The 26,384-nt window shown below is 38.9% G+C and overlaps 2 protein-coding genes across 2 annotated transcripts; both read right to left on the minus strand.

Annotated features, from left to right (window-relative positions):
• Positions 1 to 8,308: 8,308 nt before the first annotated feature.
• On the minus strand, positions 8,309 to 20,332 carry LOC108273236 (uncharacterized). The gene is made up of 7 exons (XM_017482380.2): positions 20,236 to 20,332; positions 18,264 to 18,365; positions 16,299 to 16,415; positions 15,569 to 15,676; positions 11,022 to 12,891; positions 10,456 to 10,506; positions 8,309 to 10,051 (listed from the first exon to the last, which is right to left on the minus strand). The coding sequence occupies exons 2-7, from the start codon at positions 18,360 to 18,362 to the stop codon at positions 9,795 to 9,797; spliced, it is 2,502 nt and encodes an 833-aa protein (XP_017337869.1). The 5' UTR covers positions 18,363 to 18,365; positions 20,236 to 20,332; the 3' UTR covers positions 8,309 to 9,794.
• Positions 20,333 to 20,933: 601 nt separating this feature from the next.
• LOC108272553 (uncharacterized) lies at positions 20,934 to 24,127 on the minus strand. The gene is made up of 2 exons (XM_017481030.3): positions 23,928 to 24,127; positions 20,934 to 22,338 (listed from the first exon to the last, which is right to left on the minus strand). Exon 2 carries the CDS (start codon positions 22,327 to 22,329, stop codon positions 21,523 to 21,525), a length of 807 nt encoding a protein of 268 aa, XP_017336519.1. The 5' UTR covers positions 22,330 to 22,338; positions 23,928 to 24,127; the 3' UTR covers positions 20,934 to 21,522.
• Between the last annotated feature and the right edge of the window lie 2,257 nt (positions 24,128 to 26,384).

The raw sequence follows: 26,384 nt of genomic DNA on the forward strand, positions 1-26,384 counted from the left end.
TGGCCAAATATCCAACCAGAATTCTGCCAGAAGCTTGTTGATGGCTACCAAAAGCGTCTGCTAGAGGTGAAACTTGCTAAGGGACATTCAACTAAATATCAGGTGTCCTGTACATATATTTTTGACCCTGTATACATAATTTTGACTTTGTGTTGACTACAGAAAACCCCCAAAAAATCAAAACTTGTGAACTAAATTCTTGTTTTTGTTTTTTATTAAAGATGTATCAGCGATGTTGATTTTTCCCTTCAGTTGAATGGTTGAATGCTATGGGTGATGTTGTGCAGTTCTACAAAATGCAAGCCATTGTATGTGAACTGTCCAGCTTCATTCTCTCTGCAGATTTTGGGTGACCTGGTGGCTCAGGTGTTGGGATATTGATCAGAAGGTTGTGAGTTCAAATTCCAGCACTGCCACGCTGCCATGGTTACCACAGCATCCAAATTGTATGCTTTGGAGAAAAACAACAGCCAAATGAGGGAAATGCAGCTTGTACTTAGTTGGAGTTTTCACTACTTTTTGCTCAAATGGTAGAAACATAGTTTTCCAGAACTTCCAGAATCAGTGCTTATTCTGCCTCACATGTTTTTGGCTATGAGCATCTGTCACTAAATAAATAAATGTGCATGTAAATCGGAATGTAAATTGTTCCAATGAGGGATGGATGAGGTCAGTGGCTTTAATTACATGGCATCAGGTTAATCACAAGAATTTTCCAGCTTTATGGAGCACGAAAACTGCCTGCACCAAAGCCATTGCGAGGTTGAAAGCCAGACAAATGTCTGAAGCCATTCTAAAAACAGTGATGGGAAGAGTGTTTAGGGTCCCAAAGAGGACAGCGATCGGGGTGTTCTGGACCAAAAATGTCAGCAGGTTCATCCTGACGACTTGAAAGGCCCGTTTTTTTGCTCCATCCTCCATTCTCCTGTCGGCATTCCTCTCCCCCGGTCCTGGGTGCTTCAGCTTTTTCAGAATGGACACATAGCTTATGATGTTGATGCTCAGAATGATAAAGTAGATGACTCCAAACAATTGGTAAGGCATGTAAGGAAACGTTATCAAGCAGATGATGCCAGCCGGTATTCCACCCAGCCATGCCACGACACACATCACCATTCGATATGGGAGAGGTCTGAACTTTAGGAATGTGATGGGATGGACGACAGCCACGTAGCGCTCGAAACACACCCAGCACTGGAGAATTGCACGCACTGACATTCCAGAGCCAAGTAAAAAACCCAGTGGTTGATTAAACCTCATGTCAGAACTGACAATCAACAAGATGTGAAAAGGCGCCAGGAGCATAAAGAAGATTTCAGCAACAGCCTGGTTGAGAGTGAAGACGTCACATGGATCCAATCTCCTGCATCCGTTTAAAAGCATGGCGATGATGTAAGTGTTTAGAGGAAGACCCAGGAGATAATTTACCAAATGCATGGATACAATGAAGATGAACTTGGTGCTATACTGCCACTGTTCCTCTGAATGGATGGAGGAGTTTGTGTTGGAGGTGTTCAACATTCTGTGCCAGATTTAAAAAAAAACTGTCCTTCAAAATAAAAAACTGTACAGGAGACACAAAAGCAGATTAGATTTAGAACATATCACAATACATATATTTATCAATGCAAATCCATATTAAAGCTAGCTGTCAGTGAAGAATAATTTATGAATACAGGACATTATCCTGATTAAAACTAGCACACAAAACTAGTGTAAAGGTAATAGTTTAAATAATTTCACAAATAAAACCTACATTAACATTAGAAAATATTCTGATTAAGCTCGCAGAAACCCAACAATACTCAGCACCCTGACAACACTGTGAAGCATGGTGGTGGTAGCATTATTTTAAGAGTTATGTTGCTTCTCTGACATTCTTTTCTCCCACTTTAATATTACAGATATTTTAGCTTTGTTTCCTCTGTATCAATCAGGCCATGTTTTATTCACCTCAGGCTAGGGCATTGATCTTGGCGTTGACAGAGAGTTTTTTACAGAGAGTAAAAAATAATATTTGTGTTGTTTTTTAGCATGCACAAGTTTATTGAAACAGCTTAATGCACGAAATGAAACTGACTAGCTGATGAAAAGTCTCGGACTTGAAATGGATTTGATGGTTTTCTGGCTCGATCTTGACTCAATCTTGGCTAGTTCTGGTCATGAACTTGACAATGGCGCTCTTGACTACAGCGCTGTAATGGGCCACATTACTCTTAGTCCAATGTCAAGGGCTGAACAAAAAATAAACTGCAACAACTAATTGCTAATAATCTATTATGAAAATCATTGTCAACGAATCTCATTATCGATTAGTTGGTTTGCGCATGGCACGGGGTACTTACATTACTTCTCTTCCAAAAACACGCATCGGAGAGCACAGACCAAAGTTTCGTCCCAAATTACGTACTATATACTTACACTATGCATTATGCACTCTGCCATTTAGTGTATGAATTTTAGAAGGGTAGTATCGTCTCAGTGGAACACTAACCGGAAGTATAAGCTGTTTCCCACACGATGGCACATGATGTCAAACGCACGTAATGCGACGCCGCTAGCTTTAGCAAATACCCAGAGTCAATGACATGACCTCAGTCACCATCAGACAGAGGCGCAATCGTCGAGTGACAGCGAAAAAAAGTGTACTTTACTAAGTGGAGCTTGTGTAGCATGGAAGCACGACAGTGAGGCATGAGCACAAACTTATGTATATATACAAAATGATCCACTGTGTGCAAGGGGTTGGGGAAACTGGTGCAAGTTGCTCAAGAAATTCAGTTTAAATCAAGTTTATTGTGATCGATCATATGCTGTATTTGTGTGCTTGCAGTGTCAATTCTATTGTTTATAATAACGGCTGCGATCTGTAAGTGATCGAAGACGCGTTGCTCCTCACTCACAGTGTAGACGCGGTGATAGACAGTGTAGCGCAAGAAAGATCTGTAATGCCAAATTAAAACACTATGATCAAAGTAAACACAAGTAAAATAATATGTTTAAAGAAAGTGAGTGACAGAAACCATAAGGTGCAGTGAATGTGAGATTTTACTATTAATTAGGACTGTAGTTTAAATAATTTGTGCATCCATGAAAAATAATACTATTATATAATATAAAGTAATATATAATTTAAACGTTAATTTACTGACATTTAGCTGAAAGGTACACAAGGTTTGAACATTCTGTTCTGATATCTTTAGCACATTTTTGTCACTAGCTGAGTTTATTGCTCTATTTTGCCCTCTAGTGGATTAACAGAGACTTTCTCTAGCACTTTTCTTTTTAGAATCCTTTAATGCAGTTACCGTCCACAAGACAATTTTAATTTAGAGCACAGTTTTTAAAATTCATTCAGCGGGCCAAGTCTAAACCTTTATCAGGCCATATTTTTGACACCTCTGATTTATATATTTACAAAAACAAAACCACAAATTATATAATAAACACTGTAGCCCTATGTACCGAAATAAGTATTTTTACAAAAATGGGTTATTACTATACATATTATTACAATTATTTAAATACTTAAATATTTATATTCATATAAAAAATATAATATAGAGCATTATCCCAATCAAAAAGATTATTCCTTTTCCACAAATGACATATTCAATATGATAATAATAGAAGACAATAACATTAGTTAACTGAAATGTACAGTTTTGATTACAACTCATTATTAACATAAACATGTACTGTAACTATAAACTAAAATTGTTTTAAAGGACAGATATGCTTACGGATGACGCAGCACAGTTCTCATCCTCCCTAACATCCTCCCACACTCAGGTGTGCGCACTCTGTTGTCACCTGTGTTGTTATTGTCTTGTCATATCGATCACCATTCATGCAAATATGATGCCATGATAACTTCCAACAAGAACATGACATAAATACACACAATGTAGCGCCTTTCCAGGAATACACTTGTAGAAATATTGCTTTATAAATATGTATGTTTTTAAACTCTCTAAAGTGCATAAATTACATATAGATAGAAAAACAATTGGGAAAAAAAAGTAATTTTATGGGACCTGTTCTGTGTGCACTTACTTCTCTTTCTTCAGCATTTATTCGTACCTGGATGCTGTAGTTTTGACTTAGTGCTGCTGCTGTCATCATATTTGCTCATACTGAATATCCTGTAAACGCACTCAGTACTGTTTGTCTTTCCCTTCTACACCTGTACACACTTAGGATTCAGACAAACAACCAAGATGCCAAGGGTAACAGGGCGAACCTAAATGGTTCGACTGAGGAACAGAGGAGGGCAGTGGCTTTAATTACATGGCATCAGGTTCATCACAAGTGAGCTGTGCTGAAAGAAAAGGAACATTTGAGATCGTATACATTTAAAGTTTTAAAGCTTTACGGAGCACAAAACCTGGTTATGCCCAACCCACTGTGAGGTTGAAGGCGAAGACAAATGTCTGAAGCTGTTTTAAAAACAATCATGTGCAGTGGGTACACAATTGTCCTGTGCTATCTGTTATCTGGCACCAAGATGTTAGCAGCAGACCCTTTAAGTCCTGTAAGCTGCAAGGTGGAGTCTCCATGAACCGAACTTGTTTGTCCAGCACATCCTACAGATGCTTGATTGAACTGAGATCTGGGGAGGTCAAGTCAACACATTGAACTCTTTGTCATGTTCCTCAAACCATTCCTGAACAATTTTTCAGTGTGGCAGGGAGCATCATCCTGCTGAAAGAGGTCACTGCCATTAGGGAATTCCGTTGCCATGAACGGGTGTACTTGGTCTGCAGCAATGTTTAGGTAGGTGGTACGTGTCCATGTTGACAGAGCATCACACTTCCTCCGCCAGCTTGCCTTCTTCCATAGTGCTTCCTGGTGTCATCTTTCCCCCCAGGTAATCAATGCACACGCACCCAGCCATCCACATGATTTAAAAGAAAACCTGATTCATCAGACTGGGCCACCTTCTTCCATTTGCTCCATGGTCCAATTCTGATGCTCATGCGCCCATTGTAGGTGCTTTTAGTGGTGGACATGGGTCAGCATGGACACTCTGGTCTGCAGCTACGCAGCCCCATATGTAGCAAGCTCTGATGAACTGTGTGTTCTGACTCCTTTCTATCAGAGCCAGCATTAACTATTTCAGCAATTTGTACTACAGTAGCTCTTCTGTGGGATCGGACCAGATGGGCTAGCCTTCGCTCGCCATGTGCATCAATGAGACTTTGGCACATGACCCTGTTTCTGGTTCACCAGTCGTCCTTCCTTGGACCACTTTTGGTAGGTACTAACCACTGCATAGTGGGAACACCCCACAATGCTGTTTTGAAGATGCTCTGACCTGGTCGTCTACACAGTAAAATCCCTAGTGTTGAATTAACACCCAGAGTGTTTATTTGAGTCCAATGGACTTATATAAACACAGTAGGGTGTGAATTCAACACTGTGGGTGTTAAATCAACACTGGTGATTTTGCTGTGTAGCCATCACAAAGTCACTCAGATCCTTACACTTGCCCATTTTTCCTGCTTCCAACACATTAACTTCAATCAAATATTCATGTCTGAGAATATAATAATAAGAGACAATAAACGAAAATAAATCAGTGAATTGTACAGCTTTGATTGAAACTCATTAACATTAAAAAAATCACTGCAAATGTAGAATAAAATACTTTTTTAAGGGATGGATACGCTTACGGATAGTGCAGTTCTCGTCTTTAACAGCAGCCCACACACACTCACTTGTATATATGTGTGTGTGTTGTTATTGTCTTGTCATTGATCACTATTCATGCAAATATGATACACTGACGACTTTCAAAAAAACACACTGAAGACACACAATGTAGCTCCATTCTTTCCTGGAATACACCTTTATAAATATTTCTTTATAAATATTTATATTTTTAAATCCTTAAAGTGAAAAAATTACAACCAGGTAAAAAAAAAAACAATTAGGTCAGGTGATCAGCAAACAGACTAGATTAGGCAAGGCAGAGGTCAAAAACGATAAACAAACTGTGTCAAAACCAAGGAAGCAATAATAAACAAAGGCTTAATAATGTCAGGTGTATGACTTAACTGAGCGTATACTTTGCAACGTGTTTGTGAAAGAGAATCACTTTTAAAGAGTCCTGTGTGAGTGATTATGAATGAGCAGAGGTGCACAGGTGTGCTCAATAAGAAGCTGGGTGACTGAGAGAGGGAGCGTGTGTGTGGTCTGGGGAGTGAATTCAAAAGTGGATGTTTGTAGGCCACGGTGTCTGCTGGGAATTGGAGTTCGTTGCTTGCTGTGATATGACAGAGCCCCTGCTTGAAAGGCACATTCCAGGATCACTGCTCTTCCTGGGCCTCCCCCTAGGCCATGGGCCAGGGCTTCAGGATGGCTTGCATGAAAATCTCTACATAGGTTGGGGTCGAGAATAACATGTGCCAGAACCCATCATTGTTCCTCCAGGCTGTACCCCTCAAATTTGACAATGTACTCCATCCTGCCATTCCTGCAATGGGCGTTCAGAATATACCTTACTAGGTAGGCTGGTTGGCATTCAATGTCCAGTGGAGCAGGAGGGTTATCGTGTGGAATGTCAGTGGCCAGAGGGCCGGGGACAACTGGCTTAAGGCAGGAGACATGAAAGGACGGAGCTACTAGGTTAGTCAATCTTGAACTGACCAATGTACCTGGGACTGAGCTTTTTACAGGTGTGGGGTTGCTCAGGTCCTTCGTAGCAAGCCAAGTTTAGGGAAGGGGTATAAATCAAGATGTCGTCAATGTATGTGATGACACATTTCCCCAACATGGCCCTCAAGAATTAATTAATAAAACACTGGAACACAGAGGGGGAGCTAGAGAGCCGATACAGTGTTACAAGGTACTTGTAGTGGCCAGTGCTAAAAGCCATCTTCCTCTCATTATCCTCTCTAATATGCACCAGGTTGCGAGCACTACGAAGATCCATCTTGAAAAAATTTGGGTTAATCTGTGCTGTTCCAGGGCCGTGGGAACTAATGGCAGAAGATACCAGTATGACAGTTTATGACTGAGCAGTGATTGAGAACCCGGTAATCTATACATGGTCAGAGACCACCCCCTTTCTTCTCCACAAAAAAGAAGCCAGCAGATGCAGGAGAAATGAATGGCCTGATATATCCTTGTTGGAGCACCTCCCTGATGTAATCCTTCATAGGTTGTTGTTCAGCCACTGACACAGGATAAATCCAGCTTTGAGGGGGAATTGTTCCAGGCAGCAGCTCATGGCACAATCGTATGGACAATGTGGTAACCCATTGGCTTTAACTTTACTGAACATCTCACTCAGGTCTTGAGACTCAGTAGGCATATTGCAGGAAAATGGTTGTAGAGGCTCTTGATGGTTGAGGCAGCCAGAGAAATTACTGGGGTTCTGAGACAGTGAGTGAGTTGCCTGTTGGACCAGGAAATGAGAGGGTTATGCTGTTCCAGTCATGGGATGCTCATGATTACTGGATGTTTGGCAGATACTGTAACAAAGAATGTGATGAATTCTTGATGGAGGGCGTCAAACTAGAGGGGGAGGATCTGCATGCTCCCGATAGGGCCTCCGTCGATGGCCTGGATTTTCTGTGGATGGCGCAGCAGTTGAATGGAGATGTTGAGGCAGTTCTCAGTATATTGATCAATGAATTACAAATTGTAATTTATTAAAGAACAAACAACTTATTAAAGAATGGCACGTCATATCTTTTATCTGATTATAGCCCCATTATGTTTCTGAAACAGACTACTTCCTGTTCTCACTTACGATATACGTCGTTCCTTCACCAAACTTTTACTCTCTAAGACAAAAAAACCCCACAGAAACCAAGAAACCACAAAAAGCGTAAACTCATCTGTCCTGAAAACGTCGGAAACCTAAAGTTACCTCTGACACTGAGGACTCCTCCCATAAATTATTTTTTGAAATATCTATTTATAGAAAACATAAAAAAAATGAATGCATTAATATGCATAAACTTTTAGACCAATCAGAATCCACAATACTCCAACAAACACACAAGACGGGTGGCTGTGGCTCAGGTGGTAGTGCAGGTTGTCCACTTATCGCAGGGTTGGTGGTTCGATCCCCGTCCCACATGACACCGCATGCCAAAGTGACCTTGGGCAAGACATTGAACCCCAAGTTGCTCCCGATGGCAGGCTAGCACCTTGCATAGTAGCTCCGAGTGTGTGTGTGAGAATGGGTGAATGAGAAACAGTGTAAAGCGCTTTGTAGAACCGCTAAGGTCAAAAGGCGCTATATAAGTGCAGAGCATTTGCCATTTACACAAGACAGTTATATTGTGCACAGAGACAAGAGTGTTCATTGTATTTATTATTAAAACCTGAAACATGGTGGTGTTACATAAACAAACAGAAATCATGCAGTCCAGCTTTAAACATGGTGTTGATTTTAATGCGGTGTGATAATACCATGATAATAAAGTGTGAAAAAGTTTCTTTACATCCACACGTACAGCCACAGCTACAGCTAGTCATATCGCTTTATTGACACAAATCTGACATGAGGGTGAATGGTTACGCCTTAACGAAGTAACAACGCTACAATTTTATTATTCACTTTACCCACAAAATCATAAGACAGAATTTAAATCGGAGAGTTCAGTTGCATAAAGAGTTAGGGGAAAAGATGCAGGGTTTTGAATGTACTGTGGATCAATAAGACTTACTTGTTATAATAATAATAATAATAATAATAATAATGATGATGATAATACACAATGACGCACAGCATGAGTGCTAAAGCGGAGATACAACACTGCAGTTCATTTCATCTGCTTTCACACTGTAACCTTGACAACACTCTTAACCAGACACTGCGATTACTAGCTAACGGTGTACCCTAGCTTTTTCTCTAGACTAGATTTATCATTCTCGGATTAAATGTAGATTGGTATAGATAAGGAGGAGGTTGTTTGAATTGGAGTTGTTTGTGCGATGTTGTGTCACGTAACGTCTCAGAAACACATTATTTTTAGCTACACTGGAAGATCAGCATCCATGTTTGTTTTTACTCGTTTGCCTGATTGGTCTAGAGGTTAAAAAAAGAAAGGTAGAAGCCTGTAGATTAGAAGTAAAAGGTGTGCTTGCGGTTGAGGAAAAAAATTTAATGGACTCCGCTCGAGCTGATGGCGAGCGACAAAGCAATTGTTAGTTTTCTACGTATGTGTGCAACATGAAACAACAAAGAGACATTTCAAGTGAGGTTTTCTTCATTTTCTGATGATGTAAAGATGCAACAAATCCAAACGTTAGGAAGAAAAATGAAGCTTGGAAGGAAGTGAGTGTGCGTAGCTAGTGCAGGTAGTTAGCTTTGCTAATCTAATCTGAGAATGAAGCTGAGCACGTAACAAATAAATCACACAACTGATTAGTGAGCTAGCTAATTTGTGTTTAATTAGCTAGCTTCAGAAGTGATATACAGCTACTAACATTTCTCAGCAGAACTAAAAACGCTGGACAGTCCAGGCCCACAAGAGACAAACATCAAGCAACACATGTGACTCGTCAACCCCTAGTGTGAAGCTGTGATGTTAATTATAAAGATTAGCCTTGTAACTACAGTTGGTGATCTGTGGTCAGGTTTGTTTTATAGATTTATTTCTGTATTTTTTCAGTTCGATCTGCTAAAACACTTTCCTGGTCCTCTAAGTAATGACTCCTGTGATAATGTAACATACAGATTTAAGAAGTTTGCACATGTTTTAATGCTGCAGATTAAACGCATTAGCATAATGGGTTTTTTTTTTTTACATTTAAAAATAATCAAACAAATCTTTTCAGACTTTGTGGCTGGCGTCTCTCTTCTGTGCCATGATGCGGTTGTAGATGTAGAACTTGACACTCTGCCAGTCTCTCTTTTTAAGCATTAAAGGCTCGGCGCTTAAGCAGTTTTCGCACGCTGCTTTACCTGGGACTCGACAGGAAGTGATGTAATCCTTCATGTGCTTTTCCACGGCCTGGATTTCAGGCCCGCTCCACGGTTTCCTCTTTTTCTGAGCTGCTTTTTTTCCTGGACAAGTGCCTGGAAACACGCCTGCGTTCAAAATAAACAAGAAGAGAGTTTAAGACTGACAAACAATTTAAATAAATAAGCAAATGAAATCATGAATAATACAAATAATATTATAATTTAGAATTGGTTTGATGATTATTTGCAGGTGATTAGTAAGAGGCACTCTGAGTTTCACTGCACAACTTTTTATTTTATATACAAAATCGTGAGATGAACAGAAAATGAACAGAATATTCAGACATTTAAACAAATTAAAAATATATATTATTTATGTCTCTTAATATACTGTTCACATTTTCTCTAATATATAAAATAAATATGTTTATTACATACTTTTATTTTAATTAATCTAATAGATTTTTTTAATTAATCCATGGAATAATTAATGAATTCTTTAATAATCAGAGGAAAATGTGTGTACGTACCTGAACATTCCCAGCTATTCTTTACTTTGTCGCTGCTCAGATCAACCTTCTCTACAGAGGAAGAAAATTTTTTTTATTAAATTTGGGGACTTTTGCCACTTACGTTTTCTTGCACTATGGCATATTTATTTATTCATTCATTCATCCATCCAATTTCTACTTCTTTCCTTCATGACATAATGTAAACATTTAACATTTAGTGTGAACAGAACAGTGAATGAGTCAGTCAGAGAATCACAGAGTCAGTCAATTAAAGGAATTCAGCCAATTAAACCAATTTAATTTAATTAAATCAGTCAGTTAAATCAATGAGTTAGTCCGTCAGCGAATGAGTCAGTGAATTAATGAGTGAATGAATGAGTTAGTGAACCAGTGAGTGAATGAATCAGTGAGTGAGTGAGTCAGTGAATCAGCATGTGAGTGAATTAATGAGTCAGTGAGTCAGTGCGTGAGTGAATTAATGAGTCAGTGAATCAGTGAGTGAGCGAGTCAGTGAATCAGTGAGTGAATGAATAAGTAAGCGAATCAGTGAGAGAATGAGTTAGTGAATCAGTGAGAGAACATACCTTCCGGTTGAACATCGATATCTGAGAAGTTCTTGCCCATGAACTCCATCATTCGTCCCTGCTCCATTGCCGTTAGCACCTTGTGCACTTTTGCCAGCTGTAGTGTCCTTTCATGCAGGGGGTAAAACTCATCCTGGATGATTAGCTCGTGTCCGAGAAAGCTTGCTAACTGGTTTATTTCCGGGTCTCCGAGATTCAGCACCGTGGACAGCGTTGCCATTCGCTTCCGCAATTTCCAACAAGTCAGCGCTTGAGGATCCTTCGCTCCACAAATCAACGCGAAGCCTCGAACGCAGTCCGAGCACCGGAAATGAGACGAGGCAGAGGGCCGGGCGAAGACGTAAGTGTTGTCCTTCATCACGCCACAGGATTCTCTCTTTTCCACCAGCAGCTGCAGGGCGCGTAGCATTTTCAGAGTCAGTAAGATGGGAATGGGACGCGCTCCGTCTCGCCGAATGATGATTTTGTAAAAATGGCGGCAGAGTTGTTTCTCGACCTCGGTCAGAGCCCAGTCGATGTCTGTGGCAGGATCGGTGTTGTCTCGGGATAAAAATGTCTCCAGTGTCATGCTCACCACTTCAGCTTCCCGGCTCCGGTTGAACAGAATGATCTGCGTCAGAGCAACTTTCGCCAAATCCGACCAGTGTTTAGTGGACGACTCTGCGGATAACTGTGCCGTGAACTCGTCCTGTGCTTTGTCCAGGAACGCATGGAGCTTCTGAACATCTTCTGTGAAAGCCAGCAGCGTCGGAGGTTTAAATTTCACCTCCTCGTCTTCGGAGTTCCTCAACACCGTGGCGCACAACAAGTCGTTCCAGCGTTCCTCGTGGATTTTTTGGAAGTTCTGCAGTTTTCGTGCCAGCTTCACGTTTTTCGGCATCACCACTTTAGTCCGTATGAGGCGACTAAGCTGCGCCAGGCAAATGGCCAGTTTTTTAGCGAGGGACGGAATTTTGTAGGTGTTTTTCTCGCTGTTGTATTCGCACGCATGCCGCACGGCTTCCACCGCCTGCATGCAGTTGTACGGGTCTATAAAATCCTCCAGTTTCCTGAGAGAGGTCACTTTCCGGCCGCTGAGCAGCAGTTTTCCTAATTCTCGTAACTTCTGCCGGATGAAGCACTGACTGTTCGGAGATTCTCCGCTCTTCCGGAGCCAGTGTTCCGCCATTTGGATGATGCAGCTGTCGTTTTTTACAGCTTCTGTGATTTCATCTGAGACCATGACGCTTAAAATCTTCCACAGCTCTGGACTGATGTTGCGAGGTACCGGCTGTGTGGCGGCGCACAGAGAGAGCGCGCGGTTCTTCCCAGGTTTGGGGACGTAATCTTTAGGACTCAGTTTACACACCTTCATGTGCCTCCACAGGACTTTTTTGGTGAACAAGCCCTGACAGTGCGGGCAGTGCATGAAGTCACTCGCTTTCATTTCCCCTCGCGGCCGTTTATACGGGATCAAGTCGCCTTTCCCTGATTTCAGCACGGCTATATTGTGGATGTAATTCCCTCTGAGACGGAGCTCGTCCAAATAAATCCTCCTCTGTTTGGAACCTTTTGGGAAACTGCACGCTTTCGAGACTTCCTCTTCCTTTGAGTGAATGTCTTCCAAATGTCTCGCGATTTTGCTGAAAGGTTTCGAGCAAAACAGGCAGTAGTGCTTTTTATTATACACTCTCCTCCCATCCTCGGTTTTCTCCGTCTTGTTTACAGCCACACCGTCAACCTTTGACCCCCGATGAGTACTCGCGCTCGGTCGAGGGCACTCGCTGATGTCCGAGCTGCTCCCGTCGCTTTCATCTCCGGGTTTCGAAGGAAGATCCTCTCCACTGTCTGACGCAGAGTCGTTGGACTCGTCAGTAAATAACTCATCCAACTAAAAACAAAGAATAAAAAAAAAGTTACCACGTACACACAAACAGGCTCTGAGAAACCTTATTTAAAAATAAATAAATAAATAAATAAATAAAATGTATATAAACATGCTTTGCTGTTATTAATTATTTAATCAGAAAATTACTGAATACTATCATTTTTTTTTTGGCTGGATATCTGGCTTCTCAGTTGTCTGATTTTTATGATTAAACCAATCAGAGCACAGGAGGCGAGACTAAGCTTAGCTGAAAGAGACCATTATTACTCATGTTTCCATCCAAGGGTTTTTTTTGCGATAAAAGGTTTAGTGCATTCAAATGTTTACAGATATAGCTGATGGAAATACAAATTATCAATAAAAGTGTAGACGTAATCTTTTTGCAATTTAATTTTTAATGTCGATACTTTAAATGTTGCAAAAAAATAGTTCGGAATCGGTTTTTGTTGAAAAAAATGGAATTTGCGTCAAACAAAGTGTCACGTGACAGAATTTATCCATCAGTTGGGGGAAGAATAGGGATGTGTGTGCCATCCAGCGCACTGCAAACCTGTGACACAAGATTCGGCAGCCTGATAAAACTCCGCATTTATTTTTCTTTAATAGCTGTGCACACAGCATATACACATCGATGGCTAGTTGTTTTACTAACCCTGACTGTTCCCCCCACTACACTGTTGCCAGCTTGTGCAGAGCGAGAGCAATCTGCTTGGAACCGCTGGTTGCTGGCAACGTGTGATGAGCGCATCTCTCCAACACTACCTACACCATGGCATGTGATGACAGGTTGTTTATATCTCCATGGCAATGACCTGAGTACACGCACGTGTGTGTGTGTGTGTGTGTGAGAGAGAGAGAGAGAGAGAGAGAGCATGTGCACTGAGCCAAGTGACGTGAGAAAACTTCACTTTTTAACGCATATGTAACTGATGCGCTTCTTTAAATACAAATGTAGTGTAATTCGTTACTTTAGTTATTAGTCACGCAATAGTGCAACTTGCTTATGCTATGAGCCCAATTTATGAGCGGAGCAGTGGGAATTCTCCCATTTCTCCTGATGACCCACTCCGGCTACGCCCATGGGCTTCAGCATACTTGGAGCTCTATCGGACGAGCAGCTGCTCCATTCTGACCTCATCCTCTGATGTTTCCTACAACTGCAATTATTTGTGAAATTAAAATGAACCTAAGCCTGCCAATTTCATTTAATTGTCTCAATACTCTCTCCATTTTACAAAGATTTGAGGACATGCGGGACGCTGAACGTACACAGTTTGCGATATACACAACATTAAGTATGGAAACGACTCAAGGGCAGATTTCATTCGACCCAGTAGGTGGCGATAGTACATCGTAAACTCCCATTTTAGCATCAAACAGTAAACGGAAATGACTACAGGTAGAAACGAAAGTTGTGAGGTAAAGCTGGGAACTGAAGAAATATCAGACCACACACACCATGGGATCGGTCCGAGGAATTGTTCGAGCTGATCGTTAGAATTTGTTATTTATTTTCAGCATCATAGCTCATTTGCACAGAATTGACAAAAACGAATCTGCGTAGAAAATGAACGCTCGCCTGTCGCTTTGGTGCCTTAATACAGGAATAGAGGTCGACCGATTGATTGGTTTTGCTGATTAATCGGCAACAATAACCGATTGCTGGAATCATCAGTTATCAGTAAAAATCCACACCAATAGTTTTCTGACAGTGGCCTCTACAGATGAAATAAAAACTATCACTGACAAATTTTGTTGTGTTATTTAAAGTGTTTTTTTTTTAATTCATTTTGCATGTCTCTATTTTATTTGTTATTTGGTTCAGTCTGGATGTATATCTTTACTTTAATATTTAATAATAGCTAATATATATTAATATTTATAGGTTTATTTAATTTATAAAGTACAGGATATTTTCATTGTACACACACTAATGTTTATTTTTGTAAAAACATACAGTAATATTTAATTTTGAGTGTTATGTTTTTCTTCAACATCAATTTTAAAAACTATCGGTTGATTAATTGGTTATCGAGAGGAATTTTTACTGTTTCTGTCATATGTAGCACCTTGCTGATTTACGCTAACAATTATGTTTGATTAAACGCAAAGCAAAGTAATGTTATTTTGTTTATAAGAAGGGGGTTAAGTAAAGAACAATCACCGGTCAAAATATAGCAAACTTGGGATCCAAAAAGAGTCGACACATTGGTGAGCTGAGTCAAATGATCTGAATCACTGAACAGAACTGGAACTCCCATCACTACACCTAAAACCATCCTCCACCATTAAACGGATGAGATGAGAAGAGAGTCATCCGCTCGGAAGTACAAACACCACAAACGTTCTGATTTCTTTTCACTTCTGATGCATGTTTCAGGTGAACACCGCCACCTAGAGTACGAAAGCACTTATGTCTAAACACTCAAACAGATGCTTAAGACTAAGACAGATTTTCAAACTTATTAATTATATACCAAGCTAATGACGAATACGACTCGACTTATTGATCAGCTAATAATCAGTGGCAGATTCTGGAAATAAAAAGCACATCTGTACCTCATTTACACCAAATCTGTGATTAAAATTTCCATCATCACTTCAGCTTTCTCCATCCTGCTGATTTAACTGATATCATGATGTACGTAAACTCAATTAAATAAAAACACATAAAACGTACAATACTCTTAGTCTTCCTCAGTCTGGAGGCACACACGTCTTCATCGCTGTCTTCCGAGGAATAAATGTTGTGTAATCTGGAAAAGGGACCGTAAGCGTTCCTCGAATCCTGTAACAATAAACACACACATAAACATCACAACAGCGTCTGTGATATTTTAAACCATGGGTTCACCACCGCTTGCAGGTTTCATTTATGAATACAATAAAAAGTATTAAAACATTAAGCACATTAGGCAGATTTGTACCATTAGTTTTATTCCTGAATTTAAAAACAGAAAGAAAGTAAGAAATAAGAAACAAATGCTTCATCTAAAGTCGAGGTTATTAGTATTATTTTTTATTATACTTCAGATTAAACACTTACAATTCACATAACCAGACTATAGGGCTTACAGTACCACTGTAATAACCTTAATAACAAGAAGCTGAAGAAAGCATATAACAATAGAATAACATAAAATAATAACAGTTAGCATAATAAATCACCAGCTAATATAACAATATAATAAATTATAATAATTTAACAATGCCATAATAACAATTAAAAACCATATAATAATATTATAATAATAATAATAATAATAATGAATGCCATAACAAAACAAATTATTATTTATTTTATTATGATTATGATTCAGTTCAATGTGATGCATCCCCAGATCCTGGTTTTAATACATCAGTATTAAACTATTTCAATATTTCTGTTTCAATATTTTCTGGTTATTTACCTGCTCGTTATTCGTTTCTGTGCTGGAGAACTCCTCGTTATCCACTAAAGACTTTGATTGACAGGGCAGAAACCCGTCTGTGTCGCTCGCCTCTGTGTGTGAGCTGCTCTCTGATACCTGAAAAAGAGAACATCCGTGTTTAATCAGCTCACTTTCACTTGTTAGACTCGTCTGTTTTAGGAGAAATTAAAGTGTTGGATGTGTGTGTGTGTTCATGTTACGTATGCAGCAGACAGACAGGTTAACACCCCTCTGTACATTCTCCTTTAACATACTTAATCAGCTATTTAACAAGATCCTACTCAGTGTGTGTGTTATTTAGGTGTTAGTGTTTAATAAAGTATGTGTACTTTTCTGAGTGTTCTCAAATGTTAAAGGTCCTTTTCAAGTTTTAGAGAGTGTTAGAGAGAGTGTGTTACAGCATGTGTGTGTTTACGTGTGTTAGTGAGTGCATATGTGTTAGAGCAGTGGTTCTCAACACAGAGAGATCGGAAGGGGGGGCGCAAATTATTTTAAATTAAAATAAAAAAAAAAAAAATAAAAAAACACACACAGGACATCATTTGACTACTCTGTGTACTTTATTGCTTTTCAAATAAAATGTGCATAAATGAAAAACCCTGCATTCTCTCTCCCTCTGTATTTTCTTTTTGCTGGGGAGAATCGGAGTTTAACCTTTTATCTAGCTGTCAGTGCAGACCAGTGTTGCCAACTTAGCCACTTTTCAGACCCCTTTAGTGATTTTTTTGTTTTTAAAAACCTAGCGAAAATCTAGCGACTTTTTGGACAAACCTTAGCAACTTTCAAAATGTCACCAGTACTGTCCTGCAAGCACAAAGTCTTTCTTTAACACTGCACTCACACCTCTCTCTGGGTCTGCTCTGTTCAGTGAGAGTCTGAGAGCCGGAGATTTAACAATGACCTGGATAATGAGATGCGGCCTTCGTCTCAATTTACATCATTCATATGTGAATGTTTTTAGGACACAAGACGAATGGAATGCAACATGTTTTACATGTAAAATAGTCCAATTTATTACAGCCTAGTTCTCTTGTTCAAAGTAGTTACAGCGTTCAGAAACATTTGATATCATTCGTGTTCCAGACCGGTCCATGATATAGTTTTATAAAAGCTATTTTAAAAAATTATAAAAGTTATGAAATGTAATAAAAAAGTACAAAAACACAAAAGCAAAAAAAATCTATCTATCTATCTATCTATCTATCTATTAATCTATCTATTTATCAAAACAGATTATCGATTAGGTTACATATAGACAGATTTTATGTAGAATAGATAATCATTATACCTGGTCTCCTCCAATATGGGGGAGGCTTGGGGCGCTTTAGTTATAAAAGGTTGAGAACCTCTGTGTTAGAGTTTTAGGGAGTGTGAGTGTGTGTGTGTGTGTGTGTGTGTGTGTAGCCTGTGTATATTAGAGTGCATGCGTGTGTGTGTGTTAGAGAACACGTGCCCTAGGGCCCGTTCACACCGGGATGTTTTTCTCAGCGCTTTAAACGATACGTTTTTGCGTGTTCATACCCAGGCGTTAAACGCAGGCAACGTGCTGAAAGTGAAAGTGCAAATTCACTCCATGACAGTAGATGGCACTTATTGAAAAGCAGAAATACCCCAGTATACAAGGTGGCACAGTACAACTTTCCGTTTCTGACACCCGCTCATCACTGAAAAAAGCTAATTTTTTTGGGTGGATATAAGGCAACTATTGCTGTGCCCAAAAATGTTAATGTTCCTGCAAATTGAGGAAGTGTTGACTATGAAAAAAAAAAACAACGAACCAGTCAACGTTAAAAAAATTAGACGCTTTGACGTCACGCGTTTTACATCTGGGTGTGAACACTCCCATTGACAGCCACTGGAGCATTAAACGGACCATTTTTCACGCTGTGAAAATCGTCCCGGTGTGAACAGGGCTTTAGAGTGTGTGTGTGGGTGTGTTGTTACCCGTTGAGTGACAGATTTGGATATGGTGGTGGTGTTGGTGGTGTAGTCTAGGGGAGGTTTCCACTGAGTGTTGACCTCCTCACTGCTGTGGAACTCCATTATCTGTAACACATAATTCACAACACATTAATAACTCATTTATTATTAACACACCATGTTCCATGTACACCATGTTCCAGCTGTTATTCACATTCACACCGTTTCACACGTCCTACTCCCAAATTATTTTGCTGTTCTTGATTCACACACATTCGTGTAAAGCGTCTAATTCACCAACATGGCCTAAAACTAATTTATCAGAGGTGACGGTAATGAGGACGACGACGATACATACATTTGTCAGGAATTACACTTCTTGTAAGAAAAAAGACAATTTTTACAGAAGATTTATTTTTTTCAATATTGAAAATGGAGCTGTAACGTTATATTATACTGAAATCACGATATATCAGTCTCATGATACACTTTATTCTTATTGTCCCTGTTTAAATACTAGGGGTGAAACGGTTACTGGTTTTACGATAAACCACGATGAATTTCCCTGATGGTTAGTACTACCATGTCACACTTAATTATCATTAAAACCGCACGCGATTATCGTAATTTGTAAAACTCACGGAAAACACTGTCCACACACATCCAGCATGAGTCTGACACAGGCGCAGCACGCAACATTGCTGTCTTTAGAGCATGAAAACATAGCGGAAACATTTTTCAACCTTCCAAGAGGACCAAATCTGAAGTGTGGTCATATTTTGGATTTTATAAAAACGCTGAGGGAAACTAAATAGATGATGGTAACCCTGTCTGTAGAGCTTGCCAGAATAAAGTCACTGCAAATATAAAACCTGTTTAAATGATTTCAGTGTGTGCATCAGTACTTTTTGTACAGTTTCAGCACATTTTAACAATACCGTGATAATACTGATAGTTTTGGTCACGATAATCATGATATGCAGTTTTCGTTCCATTACATCTCTATTAAATACTTTATTTTTAAAATTTAGTTGTTGTATTTATTCAAATGAATATACATTGTCGGTTGTTACTCTGGTCATCACTAACAGAAAAACCTGGTTGGCGGGGGGGGGAGGGTTTGACGGTGGTAAACGACTTAGAAAATGATCACACCACTAAGCTGTGTGAGATCACTCAGGGACTTGGACATTGTCGTGTTTTAAGAGGAAGTAAGTGGTCAGTTACAGCCTAACTGTGTTTAATTGGCACTAGATTAATAAAAGGATTAATAAAGAAAGGACGAATAACTGTAAACCCAAACTGTGTGTGGATGAAAAGAAACAACAGGAAGGAAAGTAATGCCAGAGAAATCTTGTTTCCCCAAACGGTCGCATTTAATAAATGAACTAAAATGAGCTGAAGAAGACTCAAGAGTTGGACGTTCATATTTGGTGGATAAGATTGTGAGGAGAAAAGAAAATTATAGTAATAATTGTATTTTTTTTTTCTGGTGGGGTTTGGGGAGGGGGCTCTCTTTGAACTGGTTCCTGCCCAGGAGACCAGGACCCACTGACCCGTAACTGCAAACACTACATCATTGTCACTTCATGACTTTGCTGAAGGTCTCAGCGTGGTAGCGCATGCGCATTAGAGGATATCCATGTGTAAAACAGCGCCCCTAGTGGTAATTCACAGAACTACAGTTACATCCGTAACTAGCGTTTACATTCACTAGTCTATATTAGAACGTTATTTGCCTTTTTTGTTAAAATCCAATTTAAACATAATTTGTGAACATGTAAAAATGATAAATTGCTGTTTTAATTATCCAGAAACTCTTACTGAAATTGTAAATAACGCAGCACCGCACACTGAGCAAAACAGTAAAACAAAAGACAAAAAAACGCTCAAACATGGCGGTGAAACTGACTAAATAACAACTAAACCAATATGAATTTACAACAGAGTCGTTTATAAAAACAGAACAATGACAACATTACACTCTGTTGTTTACCTTTTCGTCCTTCTGCCTTCGTGGTTCCTACAAGAGATGCAGGGAGAGAGGGAAAAAAAACACATATACACGTAGACACACCCCTTTACTTCCGGTGAAAAAGCTTCAACTTCCTGTCACTTCCTGCATATGCAGACATGTTCAAAATAAAAGTTTATATCCCTGAGATATATATATATATATATATATATATATATATATATATATATATATATATATATATATATATATATATATATATATATATATATACATATGTGTGTGTGTGTGTGTGTGTGTTTATATATATATATATATATATATATATATATATATATATATATATATATATATATACACTATTATGCACCATAAACTGGTTTGCCAACCAGCATAAAACATTAAAAGAAGAAGAATGTGTTAATGAGCCGGGAGCTGTAGTATTTCACCGATTTTAACAGCATGTGATTACATTTGTAATGGATAAATAAGCGTGTTGTAGGATTTAGTGTGTTGTTTTATGGTGTGTACATTGGGTTTGGTTTGTTACTGAGGTTCTGCAGTATGTATAACTGTGGCTGCTCCCACACTAATCCTCTAATTTCACCACATTTAAACAAATCACACACACACACACACACACACACACACACACACACACACACACACACACACACACACACAGCTTATGTAAATGAAATGACTCCAATCATCAGCGGTTAATTAATTAATTACTTTAATAAATAGTTACAGTATAGTGCAAAATATAATATAAGTGGTGTTACTGTGTCTGACAGAGAGACAAATATATAGACAGAAACAACAGACAGACATATGGAGATACAGATGAGTATTGACAGACAGGTGGACAGACAGATATACGGGGTCAGAGACATATAGATAGATACCTAGAAATGGGCATAATGTTTTCCATTAGATTCTCAAAGTTTTCCATTAGGAATTTTCTTGGTTAGTATTAAATACCACCAGAACCCAATAAAGCCTTTTTTCATGGGTAGATCACCACCAGAATAAGATTAGAAAACGAAGCACTAGGAAGAAAACGATCCATTAAACTACCTTTACAGTCCATCAGAAACACATTAAACCCCATTAAGAACCATTAGGAAGAACATATTCAATTGAACTACCATTACAGACCAAAAGAATATGCATTTAGTCCAATAGGAACCCTTAGGAACAACAGACTCCACTAAACTACCATTACAGACCCTCAGAAACACATTAAGCCCATTAGGACGCATTAGAAATTTGCTGCATGGTGTTCTGCAGCTATACGTCCTTCATCTACGGCAGTTTTCTGTATTTGTGAAGAACATAAATGGGATGGACAAAGCCTCCAGCAATGTTGATGGTCATACCGATGGCCACGCCCAGGTGAAAGCTTTCCGGAGGCAGAGTGTTGAGGAGGCCAAATGAGATGACTATCGGGAGAACCTGAACCAAAAACGTTGTGAGGTTCATGGAGATGATTTTGAAGGCCTTCTTTTTGGCGGCACTCATCTCCCCATTGTCCTTTTCGCTCGGGCCAGGACGCACCAGTGCATTGAGGACAGAGAGGCAGCAGAAAGAGTCAAGAAAGAAGACGATGAAGTAGACAGCCCCGAAAGCACTGTAAGGAACCGCAGGGAACATGCAGCTGGAGGCAGTTCCGATTCCCAGTACAAACAACCACGCTGCAGACGCAACCCCGACTCGGTATCGCATGGGTTTGAACTTTAAGAAGATCATGGGATGAATGACGGCCAAGTACTGCTCCAAACACAGCAAGCACTGGAACACATAGCGTCCACTCATGCAGGTGCCGAGCCAAAAACCCAGCAAAGCGCCAACACACAGCGTCAAACTGATGATACACGGGCAGTACAGAGGAGCCACGAGGCAGTACAGGATCTCCACGAAGGTGAGGTTCACAGCGAAGATCACATTCACATCCACACCTCCTCCTCCGCTGGGTTTGGACAGAAGCAGATGCATGGCGTAGCACTGCAGAGGAAGACCCAAGCAGAGATTCAGAACCTGAGATGCAATCACGATCGACACTGTGGCTATGCCCATTTCAGCTTGGCTCACGTTTGTCAGAGATGTGTTCATTGTCTTCAGCTGGAAAAAGAAAATCAGATATTAACATGTTTCATTTTATGTTAATCAGATCAAACCCGGCGTTTATATGTAAATAAAAACATGAAAACAAAAACCATCACAAAACATAATGCAAATATGTCCAGCGCAAAGGATCATGAGAGATTATTACACATTATATTTACATTTACTCATTCGGCCTTTTATCCAAATACTATCCAAACCCGGAGCTTAATAATAATAATAATAATAATAATAACAATAACAATAATAATAATAATAATAATAATAATAATAATAATAATAATAATAATAATAACAATAATAATAATAATAATAATAATAATAATAATAATAATAATAATAGGCTTTACAGTTTTTTTTATGTGCACATAGCCACATGCACTTTTTTTATTATTATTTTTCTCATTTTTTCTCATGTTTTAATTCTAATTTTTTAAATTCATAATTCTTAATGTAACAGGATTTGAAACAGGCAGAGTTTATAGTAAAGTATTTGGAATTTGAAGTCTAGGGTTTAGAAATTAGGCGTGACAGTTTACAGTTCTGGATTAAGGTTGTAGGATTATAGTTTATGAGTTTTAACTCTAGCGATCAGGATTAACAGGTTGTGTTTTCTGGGTTCAGGGCAAGCATTCATTTAGGATTAATTTTAGTTAGGATTGAGAGAGTTCTATAATAATTCACAGATCAAGTTTGAGTGTTATTTCCAGGATTAGAGGTTCCTGGGTTAGGTTTACAGATTAGTGTGAAGGGCCTAGAATTGAAGTGTTTATTCAGGGTTTTGTTTGTATGGATTAAGATAAAGATTTCAGGTTTAAGGTTTGGAATAGTGTCAATTTAAACTTTAGAATTCATTTCTAACAGAATTAGGGTTAGAATAAGAAAGGTTAAGGTTTAGAATTTAGGCGTGAAGGGCATAGAGTTCTGAATTAAGGTTTAGGGTTTAACTCTAGAGGTCAGGGTTAACAGGTTAAGTTTTAGAGTTTAGTGTCAATTCAGGATTTTTGAGTTAGGATTTAAGGATAATATTTTACGGTTTTAGTGTTAATTCCAGTATTAGATTTCAGTTTCAGTTTTGTGTTTAGGGTCTAGAATTTAAATGTTTGTTCAGGGTTAGTGTTAGTGTTTAGAGACTTTCAGGTTTGGGGTGTAGTTAATTAGAGATAGGGTTTAGGATTGAGAAGTTTAGTGTTAATGAAAGGATTTGGATTTAAGGGTTAAACTAATGTACAGATTTAGAGTTTTAAGATTTAATGTTTAGAGTGTTTATGTTTTGCGGGTCAAGGTTGTAATGATTTAAGGTTTAAGAATTAATTCAGGACATCAGGGTTTTAGGGTTGTGATAATGAAGTAGAAGTTTAGGGTTTGGCGTGAAAGTTTTTTAAGTATTAAAACAGAGAATATAAGCAAAGAAAAGACCTGGAAACTGACCCAAAGTTCACCCTGCATGAAATCTAAAATTAAGTAACACTTAATAACCTTTTAATGATCGGGTTATTAAACCACACAAAAGCCTCTCACCCATATTATTAAAAATCTCTTCATTTTATTAGACATTAAAATGAAAAGAAAAAAAAAAACCCAACCTGATGCTGTGTTCTTCCTGTTGAATCTTCTCCACTCTCCTGTTTGTACTTCACTCCCGTTTGTATATATGTGTAGGTGCGTGTTTATAATCTGTTATTACTGTGACATTGATTCCCGTCCTGTCCCGTGTCTTGTCTTTATCTAGTCGTATCATGTCTGAGGTCACGTTTCATGCAAATCCAGAACATCTGTAAGCGCATTGTCGTTACATGGCTTTCTAATGAACGCAAATCTCACCAGGATCTCTGATCTGGACATATTTGTGAGTGTTTTTTTTTTCTTTTTCAAAAGCTTAAATGGAGTCTGTGTATATTAGATCACTTAGAACCTAAGAGAGAACTTATTTTGCAGATGTTCTACAACTTGAAATGTAACTATAAATGGATAAAAAGTATAGCAAGTCGTAGCTATAATGTAGTTAGTGCCATTTAGAGATGAAAGGTACGAGTGATATTAGCATACAGAGTCTCACAGTTTGAAGCGCTAGAGCAGTCAGACGCTAATTATCATATATATATATATATATATATATATATATATATATATATATATATATATATATATATATATATATATATATATACACACACACACAAAATTCTCTCTAGTAGCTAACACTACAACATTCGTGTGCTTCGTGTATCAGTCATTAGCGTATTTTATGTCATAGTGCTAAAGAACAATAATAATATTGCTTTAGCTTAAACTTTTCTGTTATTATCCAAATATTACCCTGTACATTTTAAATATATAATATGCTGACATACAGTACGTTGTCACTATGTACATTATAACATTAATGCTGTAAACACACCTTCTTCCTTCTGTTTAAACAAAACATGTACTTTTTCTCCCTTTTTTCCTCTGCGATGCAAATGTGTTTAAGCAAATAAAATAAGTACACATCTATCATGCAAATGAGGATCTATATGATTGTCCATGTCCATGTACATGCACATGTATATACTCAGCAAAAAAAGAAAGTCCTTTTTTCAGGAGACTGTATTTTAAAGATAATTTTGTAAAATCCAATAAGCTTTACAGATCTTTATTGGAAAGGGTGTAAACAATGTTTTTTCATGCTTGTTCAATGAACCATAAACAATTAGTAACATGCACCTGTGGAACAGTCCTTAAGACACTAACAGTTTACAGACAGCATGCCATTAAGGTCACAGTTACAATAACGTAGGACACTAAAGAGACCTTTCTGCTGACTCTGAAAAACACCAGAAGAAAGATGTCTAGGGTTCCTGCTCACCTGCGTGAACATGCCATAGACCTGCTGCAGGGAGACATGAGGACTGCAGATGTGGCCAGAGCAATAAACTGCAATGTCTGTAATGTAAGACACCTAAGACAGTGCTACAGGGAGATAGGAAGGTCCTTGCTGGACAGGATCGTCCTTGCAGTGGAAAGTTACATGTAAGCATGTGTCCCCCCCAGACGTGATGGAGAACTTGTAAATGTCTTGGTGGAAGATTGGTGTAACATCTCACAGCAAGAACTGACAAATCTGGTGCAGTCCATGAGGATAAGATGCACTGTAGTACTTAAAGCAGCTGGAGGCCACCAGATACTGACTGTTACTTTTAATATTAATATATTATATATATTAATATCCCTGCTTTGTTCAGGGACTCATTATTCCATTTCTGTTCGTCAAACGTCTGTGAAACTTGTTCAGTTTATGTCTCAGTTGTTGAATGTTTTTATGTTAATACAAATATTTACACATTAAGAAATTTGCTGGAAATAAAAGCGAGAGGATGTTTTTTTTTTGCCGAGTATATGTATACCGATCAGCCAAATCATTAAAACCACCTGCCTAATATTGTGTAGGTCCCCCTTGTGCCAATAAAACGGCTCTGACCTGTCGAGGCATGGACTCCACAAGACCTCTGAAAGTGTGCTGTGGTATCTGGCACCAAGATGTTAGCAGCAGATCCTTTAAGTCCTGTAAGTCGCGGGATGAGGTCTCCATGGATCGGACTTGTTTGCCCAGTACATTCCACAGACAGTACATCCCACAGCCATCAGTTTGAGATGTGGGAAATTTGGAGGCCAAGTCAACACCTTGAACTCTTTTTCAAGAGTGTGGCAGGGAGCATTATCCTGCTGAAAGAGACCACTGCCATTAGGGAATACCGTTGCCATGAAGGGGTGTACTTGGTCTGCAGCAACATTTAGGTAGGTGGTACGTGTCAAAGTAACATTCACATGAATGTCAGGACCCAAGGTTTCCCAGCAGAACATTGTCCAGAGCATCACACTTCCTCTGCCGGCTGTCCTTCTTCCCATAGTGCATCCTGGTTCCATCTCTTCCCCAGGTAAGCGACGCACACACACCCAGACATCCACATGATGTAAAAGAAAACCTGATTCATCAGACCAGGCCACCTTCTTCCATTGCTCCATGGTCCAGGAAATTTCGGATACACAGCCCCATATGCAGC

Source organism: Ictalurus punctatus, chromosome 12 (assembly GCF_001660625.3).
Source record: "Ictalurus punctatus breed USDA103 chromosome 12, Coco_2.0, whole genome shotgun sequence".
NCBI classification, from domain to species: domain Eukaryota; kingdom Metazoa; phylum Chordata; class Actinopteri; order Siluriformes; family Ictaluridae; genus Ictalurus; species Ictalurus punctatus.